At 42.1% G+C, this 10,042-nt stretch overlaps 1 protein-coding gene across 2 annotated transcripts in view; it reads left to right on the forward strand.

Moving 5' to 3' along the window:
- garem2 (GRB2 associated regulator of MAPK1 subtype 2) overlaps positions 1-7,110 on the forward strand; it is a 302,222-nt gene extending 295,112 nt beyond the window's left edge. For both annotated transcript variants that reach the window (XM_085996950.1, XM_085996951.1), the window contains exon 6: positions 4,939-7,110. In XM_085996950.1, coding sequence (XP_085853076.1) covers positions 4,939-5,962 — 1,024 coding nt within the window. In that variant the 3' untranslated portion in view covers positions 5,963-7,110. The remainder of the gene's footprint in view (positions 1-4,938) is intronic.
- The last annotated feature ends 2,932 nt before the right edge of the window (positions 7,111-10,042 follow it).

Here is a 10,042-nt window from a genome sequence, read left to right on the forward strand (position 1 = left end):
GTTTCAAAGAAAATTCAAAAAGTTACATATTTGACAATAATTTCATTAAATGTATCTATTATATTTTTATTTGTCTTTTAACGCCTCCCTTAAAGTTTTTACTTCTAAGCCTCAGCGTATCTCAAAGTTTGGGCTTCAACTGGATAATTTTTCCCAGAACAGTTGGAAAAAGTGCATTCTGAGCTTGTTCAGTGTGCAGAATTTTCCTGCATGCATTACAGGAAACTTTTTTTTATCCGGCACTGACGGGACTGACGTGGTGCCGGTTCATCAAAAATTCCGGATAACCGAAAGCTATAGTGAAAGATACGGAGCTGAGAGCTCCGTATAAAGCAACAAACCCTGTTGCTTAGCAACAGGTTCAGAACAATGGCCACAAGTTCCAAGCGTCTCTGTAGCTTAGCAACAGCTGCAGCCACACCCTTGCACAGCAACAGATCGAGGAAGGCAAGTAATAAAACTTACCTGAACCTACTCCTGAATTTTGCTGGTTAACCGAGATTTCCGGTTATTTAGGTGCCGGTAAATCGAAAGTTTCCTGTAGTAGGTTTCTGAGTTGAAATAGAAGGATGTGTCCTCCATTGCTGTGAGGAATTGTGAAACTTCTTATGCACAGGGTCAGACTACTTTCACCTGTGTTTTGTTGATAGTTAGAAAATGTAACTATTCTAATTGATGACCGTGTGAGACACACATACAAAGAAAGAGACAGAGACAGATGCACTGAAACTCATGCAGGATCCAAGCACAAGACACTGAATTCAATGTTTGCAAAGATCTCCTTAAAAACTTACAAACCAGAGCTGCCAGACGTGGGGCACTGCTTGCAGTGTCCCTGATCACATATTGTGTGTTACATGTGCTCTCCACTATTTTTTAAACCTTGTTCCCCACTGTCTCTTTTCTCCCAAAACCTTGTACTTCATTGTTTTTTTTTGGAAGCCTCTTTCCTTTTTTCCCAATTTCTACTTGGAACTGTCTTTTTTACCCTTCACCACCAACCCAAAATCTAACTCCCTCACTGAGCATACTCAAGACCCCATTCCTTCCTCCATCCCAACAACTCACTACTCTCCCCCTTCATTACAAAATCCCAATTACTAACTACCTCAGCAAATATTCTCAATACCTTGCTTACCAATTCTCATGAAACCCACAACTGCTCATTTCAGCAACCTACTTAATAATTTCTACATCCCTCCGAAATCCTTACAATCCAAATAAACCCTCTCACAAAGCATGTCATCATACTTGCTCCATGTAACATTTTTCTGTCATGCTTATTCTATTTCTGTCATGCCTGTCAGTTACATCTAACGTGTACCTATCTATACTTAGTGTATGTTTAGCTTTAATCAATCCCTCCCGTTCCTGTCTCCAAAGTAGGTGGCACTACCTGAGGCCTACTCAGCCTGTCACGTCTAGCACCAGCTCTTGCTACCACCCAAGCCCCCAATGAACCATCCTTTTAACCAGGAATGTCTAACATTGATTAGTATTGAATTGACCGCGGAATGTGGCATATTTAAATTGCCAACCCACCACCTGCGAGCGGGTTGGTTGCCAACCCCACCCCCCCTTCCTCATCCCACCTCCGTTGAAAGTGGGCAGCTTGGAGGTGGGTTGGGGTTGGGATTCAGATTTTTAGCATGTTAACATCTCGCCCAACCCAACCCACCCTTTTTGGGGGTTTAAAATTCCCCTCATGGCAACTCAGTGCTGCAAAATGTTTAATGACCTAACTAGGTGAAGCAACACAAGAGAAACCAGCCACATCGTTTATGTTTGGAAGTACAGATTTGTTAATTATTTTAATAAAAACTGTGTTGAATTGTCACAGATGTAGCATCTATTACATAATTGACTAACCATGGCATTGACATCGCAATTGCAGCATGGGTTTCAGAATATCTGTTTAGGTGTGTTCCAGCAACTGAGGCCATCCAAAAAGTCTAATATAATGTCATGCCCCTTAAAGTGTTTGAAGGGATTTGTTATTGCAATGCTTCCACATTTCTGTGGAATCCTATCCTGTCGAAGAACATATTTTTATTCTGTTATATGTACATGGTGCACCTACAACAAATACACTGCTACAAGCAGGTGAAAAAAAATCTCCTATTGATGGTACAGTATTATGGTGTTTTAAGTTACTTTCACTTAGTAATGCAAAGTGCATTCAGGTCAGATGATGCTAACATGAATGGCCAATTTAATGACAAATGGACTTTCCTTAATATTGCAAATTCAATTTTGAGATGCTTATGTCTTGTCTTTTCTGCGTTTGTGCTTCCTGTTATGTACATTAATTATTTCTTGTAAGTGCTTTAGTATGACAGGCAATTTCTCTGGCTGCCTCTGGACCTTTGAATCTTTGGCAATTACTGCCATAGTTTTCACTGTAGGACAGAGGGGGTTATTTCCCACTGAATGTCAATGTTAATGCCTGCTTCCCACCACATAAACAGTACAGGTAGACTATCCTTTATCCGAAAACCTTGGGACCAGCTGTGTTTCGGTTTTCGGAATTTTTCGGATTTCAGAAGGTTTTCATCTCCGTATCTGACAACAAACACTGTTGCTTAGCAACAGCTTGTAAACACTCGGGCCCTGCCTTGGAAGCATCTCTGAAGCTGTTGCTAAGCTACAGAGACTCTTTCCACAGCCTGACTGTTTAAAAAAATGCTAGGGGAAAAAAAAAAGTGCTAGGGGAAGAAAAAAAACCTAACAAAACGGCTGCTGATTTCTGCCGTTAGATCGAGGTTTCCGGCTCCCCCTGCTCCGTATCTGAATTCCTTGACTTAGTGGGGGTCTGGGGCTCGACTGCCGCCACCAGTTGTGGGAAAGCCGGTATTCGGCTGACTCCTACACTAAGCTGGCCCGCAAATCAGGTGGGGGGGGGGAGGAAAAAGACTATCGGACGGGCCGCTGCAGCTATCGGACGGGCCGCTGTATTGTTGGGTTCACTCTCCCGGTATCTCCTTCACACTGCCCGGCTCGGCCTGCAATCTCCTACCCAGGAGGGAACTCTGTGACCCTCTGCCCTGCTCACAGGGAAAGGCAGAGCTCCCAGACCACTCCTGTCATGTTTGGCGCCACTCGGGTCATGTCGTGCGCACGACTTACGCTCCACGAAAAAACTTTCAGTTTTTAGAGGTTTTTGGTTTTCGGAAGTGCGGATAAAGGATAGTCTACCTGTAGTAGTTTTGGTAGAAGGGGCATTTGATAGCATTTATGTGGTTCACAACTTCTGATGAGTTTAATTTGTTTACATAGATGGGGTGATCATGTTGCTATAGTCAGTTATTTGGGGAGTAGATCCAATGAACAGACCTTCCTTGCATTACAATATGGGTGATATTTCCTCTGTTTAGGGAAAAAAAGAAATGGAAATGTGTCTTTAATGTGATTGTGAAAGTGATTGTTAGCATGTATGAAAAAAATAGCAGCCAACCATAATACATCTGTAATAATTAACCTTTAATGCTTCCCATGCAGCAAACAAGCACTACACTTTTTATACTGGTATAAAGGTTTCTTAATGTATCTGTGGAATGCACATTTGTTGAGAATGACGCAACAAAATCTGACAAAGGCCCAGTTTGCAAGCAGATCCTGAATGTACTGGTAACTATTGTAATGGAGAAAAGTTTGATTTTGATGGGGGAGGAGGTCCTCCAAAAATACAAAGGTGTCAACAAGTGTGAGAGTTTGTGACTAAAAAAGTCAATGCAATCTCAGTGGTTCAGACCAGTCAATGACACTGACTAACACCCTTAATATTTTACAGAACTTTATGGTTTTATGTTTTAAATATTGGGGCTGAATTTGCTGAAGGAATAACTGCATGTGAATGATGCACGTCGTTATTAATGCGCAAATTGGCCATCAGTTTGTGGCGAGGAAGAGATACCCCGTGAATTGCGAATCGCTGCAAGTTGCTGGCCGGTTTGTGCCACTCCACCGTTTGCTTCATGAAAATGGTATCTCGCACATAACTTCCCCGTGATTTTCATGAATTTGCACATTAATTGCCTATTTGCCACAGAAAGTTGTCTCAAAAGTAACAGCATAAGTACCCTTTTAACAATGTGATAATTGTTAATGACTACCAATCAACCTCTCTGGCCTAGAAAGTGAACATTTAAAAGTGTGGAGACTCATTCCTTCAGAGATTTTTAAAATGACAAATTTAAATGTTTTTTTTCTCACTTTTCCTTTTTGTCTTTTTTTTCTCTTGCAATCCAATCTTCCCTCTCTTTATTTCTCTTTCGGTGCCTGATTTGATTCTAATTCACCCTCCTTCTCAGAGCTTCCTCTGTTTATTTCACAATCCTTAACTCTCATTGGTTAAGGAGATATCCTGTTAGTCCCGTCGTTCACAAGGTTCCAGATGTCCCGTTTCCCTGCCATGATCAGCTTCCACTTCCAGCAACTTTGTGGGCAAAAATTTTTTGGCTGAAGTGTGCAGGAACAAATCTAACAAACTGGGCACGCCGTGAGATGCCCCACTTCAGCAACTTTACAACGACAATCAACATTTCTACAAGGAATGTGTCCATAGTTTGGTTGTTCAATTTTATGCAAAAATTAGACTTGCTTTTGAATGAGAATATAACACTACTGGTTAAATTAAGCAGCTTATAATTGGGTGTGATTATTTTGCAGCATAGTATAATGAAATTGTAGCAATTGGAATCCCTCCCACGATCATCCCAGAATACAATTTCACATTTTGAATTGAATTTATTTGGTATATCTATGCTAACTTTACCCACTATGTGTTGTGCTCGTGCTCCTTCTTTGTGGTTCGTGGTAGTAGTTCCATTGAAGAGGTTTTTTTTTCGCAGTGTGGTAATAACGTTATTTTAGAGGATTAATTAATGTTAACAAGCCATAACTATAATACACTCTTCATTTATTTCCTTCTGTTTTCAGTTCTGGAACTCGCAGTGGCAGCTGTTCGCCATCCCCAGACTCATATTCCCTCTACTGTTACCCATGCACATGGGGAGACTGCAAGGCTACAGATTCTTCCAACCGTCCAATGTCCGGGAATATTTCATCTAATATCCAGAACGTGCAGACCTCCTGGTCGGATCCATGGGCATATTCAGATAGTGTTCAAAGTGTGATCAGTGGGCGATCTACACCGCAATTATGTGGAGATGCTGTCTTCAAAAGTTACTACAGTTGCCCTCGACTGAAACCGCCAAGCTCTCAGAAACGGTTTGCTCCTTTTGGGGCGTTGAACCCTTTTGCCAATCCTAGTTACTCATCTAGTCCATCAGCAGCAGATTGGTTGGAATCTTCTGATCATCACAAGTCTCCATCTGCCACATCAGAGCATTTTGATCCTTTTGATCTTACGGTCAGCCGTAGTACTTCTCCTGATCCAGGCTCTGTCATCAATTCTGGAGACTTAAGGTACAATCAGGAGTTTAGAAACTGTGCACAGGATTCATTGTACAAACAGACTGAGAACATATCTTGTCCAGTCCCACCACCACGGCCTCCAAAAGTCTGTGATTCGGACAACATCATCATCAGAAGTACAGCTTCTCTTTCTCCTACCATTGTGAGAGGTGCCGAGGGTGGTGTCACAAGGGTCTATCTCACGCAAGGAGTTATCGAGGTCCCTCCGGTGTCATCGAGGAGTAATACAGAGATACCTGTCTCCCTCCCTTCATCTAATACACCAGGTATGCCCAGATTAAATGGTAGTGGTTTGTACTGGCACCCACCATCTGACCTATCTACTCTTTCAGTGGAGGAAGTCTCCAAATGTCTACGGTTCATAGGCCTTTCAGAAGATGTGGTGACATTCTTTGTCCGTGAGCGAATTGATGGAAACATTTTTGTTCAGCTGACTGAGGAAATTCTATCTGATGATTTTAAACTCACAAAACTGCAAGTGAAAAAGATCATGCAGTTTATTAAAGGATGGAGACCTAAGATTTAACCTGATTCCTTGTTTAGTCAAGTTGGTTAAGGTTAAGGTTTAACTCTTTAACTCATAGAAGAACCTTATGATAATTTGAAAGACTTTCTTTGTAAAGCACTTCCAGATGTTTAAAAGTGTTTCAGAACATGTTTTGCCATAGAAAATACAATTTATGTAGGTTAGTGTGAAGAATAGGTGTTATCAAAATGTAATATCTGTTGTTGCAGACATTGTACACTTTAAAAATTCTATCCTTCCCTTTCCCGTTATAGGAAGTGTTAACTGCACAATACATTGAATTTTGCAGGAACAAATATGAGTTAAAGAGTTAAATTATTTTTGAATTGCAGTCAGTGCTGCCTTATTGGAGATAGAATAGTCTTCAGTTTATGCAAGGATCAGGTGATCTGTTTCGTCAAGCTCAATGTGTTTTCATGAATGTTTAAAATGCTTCAACAGTGGAATGCTGAATTACAATTTCAATTGCTTCAGTTTTTAATCAGTTAACTGATACTGTTTGTGTTACTGAGGATGAATTAGATTAATGGCGGATAAGTCCCTTCTAACATTTACTGTACTAATAAAGCTATGGCATTCCATTAAAGAAACATTTTTGTATTACCCATATAATTTTTCCTGTACTTGCAGATCACCAACCACCCACCCCCCCCCCACCCCCCACCACCACCAAACAAAAATAGAAAGCCCAGGAAAAAGATCATAGATAGTAAAGTAATTCTTGTGCGGCATGCAGTTATTGTGACAACTAGAAGGAAAAATAAAGCACACATCTGTGAGGAAATAAACAGTTGCCCTTTTCCATAGTACGCTGCATACGCCTATAATTTAGCACATTGTTTAAGTCAGTAATTTAATCTAAAAATGTACTGTACTAATCACTACTGTCTTAAAAACTGTATAGTATGTTATTTGTGGAAGACAACTCTAAATTATACAGTTTAATGGCTATGGTTTTTCCAACTAATTTTTGGGAAATTTCTGTGTATGTATATTTATGGACAAGCAAATTTTCTCAATGTAGATGTTCATGTTGATATAATTTTCTTTTTTAACAATGCAAGTTGATAATACTATAATTGTACTGAAATGCCCAAGTTTATGCATAATTTAATCCATACAAATCAATACAGAGAATAGAACACAAAAACAAAAAGCATCCATGTATGATTTTGGTGTTTTACTGTGTGAACCTTTCCACTTACTCTTCTACTAGAAATACTTGTTGTACCTGAGCTCATTTTATTTTCCCAACAGGAATCATTGTTGCCCATCTTACAATCTTCCACTTCATTCTAGTACTCTTGCTGGAGAGCTAGTGTCACAGCTTGAGGGAGTGAGTACATGGATTAATATGGCAGGTTATATTTTCTGCACCACAAGTTCTGCTATCTGCTGCTCTTGAAGTAAAGCTGGTGCAGATAAGGCCAAAAGAAAGTTTCACACAATGCAGAGTAAAATTTACACATTTTTACATCCTCCAGGATTTCGGCTTCTCTCTTTCTAGTTTCTTTGCAATGAAAAATATTTCAACATGACTATCCCCTTATTGTATTACACGTGGCCAAAATACCAGTATGATAGTCTACTGGACTAGCAACCCAGAGGCTGTGGGTTCTAAATCCCACCAGAGCAAGCTGTGAAACTGAATTAAATTAATCTAGAAATTTGTGAGCTAGCATCAGGAAAGTAACATTCAAAACTGCTGGATTGTCATTAATCCCAATTGGTTCACTAATGTCCTTCAAGGAAGGGAGCCTGCCACCTCTACTGGTCTGAACTATATGTGACGTCAGTCCATTGTGTCTCCACAAGAGCAGACAATCCTTGGGACATGGGGTCAGCAGGAGGGCACCTAATTTGCACGGGGCAGGAGGCCACTGTGGGTTCTTCACCAGCTAGTGCCTGCCCCCTGCAGCATCTAGCCATCAAGTAAAAAAGGCCAAGTAAACCTCCTGCTGATTACCACCTACTGCCCCCCTCAACTGATGAATCAATACTCCTCTATTTTGAACACCAGTTTGAGGAAGCACTGAGGGTAGAAAGGGCACAGAATGTACTCTGGGTGGAAGCCTTCAATTTCAACAACAATAACAACTTGCACTTATGTAGCACCTTTAAAATAGAAAAATGTCCCAAGGGGCTTCACAGTGGTGTAATCAAACAAAAATGGATGCCGAGCCAAAGAAGGAGATATTAGGAGGCATGATCAAAAGTTTGGTCAAAGAGTTGGGTTTTACGGAGGGTCTTAAAGGGAGAGAGACAGGAGGAGAGACAAAGCGATTTAGTGGGTGGGAATTTCAGAGCTTGGGGCCTAAACGGCCAATATTGGGCAATGGGAAGGGGAATGCACGAGAGTATAGAGTCAGAGGAATGAAGAGTTCTGTGGCGATTGTAGGGCTAGAGGAAGTTACAGAGATAGGAATTGTGAGGAGATGAAGGGATTTAAACATGAGGATGAGGATTTTAAATTGGAGGCTTTGGGGACCGGGAGCCAATGCAGGTCAACAAGGACAAGAGTAAAAAGAGAGATGGGTGAGTGGGACTTGGTGCAGGATAGGATATGGGCAGCAGAGCATTTGATGAGCTGAAGTATACAGAGCGTTAAGAGAGGTGGTGGAGAGGTAGAGCCTGGGAAATTGACCCTAGGTCTGTGGATGATTTAGCGAAAGGAAAGCACGTCGACAAGGAAGAGGAGGTGACCAATGATAGCTCCTAGGTGGACTCCAGAGATAATGGTGACACCATTGCTGGCTATGCTTCGGCTACGATTGGATAGGCAAAAGTAGAACCAAGCGAAGGCAATCCCACTGAGCTGGACAGTGGAGGAGAGGCTTTGGAGGAGGATGATACAGTCAATGGTGCCAAAGACTGCAGAGAGGTTGAGATGGACATTGTAACAATGAAACATAGGAACAGGAGTAGGCCATTTAGCCCCTCGAGCCTGTTCCACCATTCAATGAGATCATGGCTGATCTGGACGATCTTAATATCTTGGACGAGGAGAGGGGAGACTGCACCATGGTCACAGTCTCAGGATGTCATTTGTGATTTTGATTAAGGCTATTTCAGTGTTGTGGCAGGGGTAGAAAGCTAATTGGAGAGATTCAAAAATGGAGTTGCAGGAAAAATGGGCTCAACTTTGAAAGGTGACAACACATTCAAGTACTTTAGAGATGAAAGGAATGTTGAAGATGGAGCTGTAGTTTGTAAGGACAGAGTGGTCATGGGTGGGTCTTTTGAGGAGGGAGGTGTTTATAGGGGTTTTGAAATGTAGAGGGACAGTATTTGAGGAGAGAAAACCATTTACAATATCAGCTAGCTTGGAGGCCAGAAAAGGAAGTTGGGTGGTCAGCAGTTTAGTGGGAATGGGGTCAAGTGAGTGTGGGTTGGGTCTCTCAGACAAGATGATCTCAGAGAGAATGTGAGGGGAGATGGAAGAGAAACTAAAGAAAGATGCAGGTTTAAGGCTAGGGCAGGGCGGAGCCTGATGGGAGGTTTGGCTTGGTGGGCTTGGGGAAGGGGGGAAGCAGCGGAGGCAGCCAAACGGGAGGTCCCAATCTTAATGTCAAAGAAGTCAATGAGCTCCAAGCAATTGTTTTTGGAGGTGATGGTGGAAGGGGAGGGGAGAGGGGGTTTAAGGGGACAGTTGGTAGTGGACAAAAGAAGCTGAAGGTTGGCTTTGCTCTCCAGGATGATCCTGGAGTAGCAGGAGGTTTTGGCAGATGAGAGTGAGGCCACTTGATGTGCTCCATCCAGATCTGGTGAGGGATGGCTAAACCAGTTGTGTGCCAGATACACTCACATCTGCACCCCTTGGGTTTGAGGGAATGAAGGTGGGGACAGTACCAGGGGGAATGACCAGGATAGGGGACAATAAAGTTTTTACTGGGGATAAGGGCATTAAAAGTGGAGGTGAGAAAATGGTTGAGCAGGATCACAGCTGCAGATATATTGTGGCAAATGGGAGGCCAAAGGCTAGGAGGTTGGGGAGATTAAAAGTGCAGTTGTAAGTGCCTTGGGGGGGGGGGGGGGGAGAGTTTTTTCTAGGGCTGATGCAGAAGGAAGTAGGGGGGTAAG

Source organism: Somniosus microcephalus, chromosome 9 (assembly GCF_052327205.1).
Source record: "Somniosus microcephalus isolate GS21.2 chromosome 9, FLI_Smic_1.0, whole genome shotgun sequence".
NCBI lineage: Eukaryota > Metazoa > Chordata > Chondrichthyes > Squaliformes > Somniosidae > Somniosus > Somniosus microcephalus.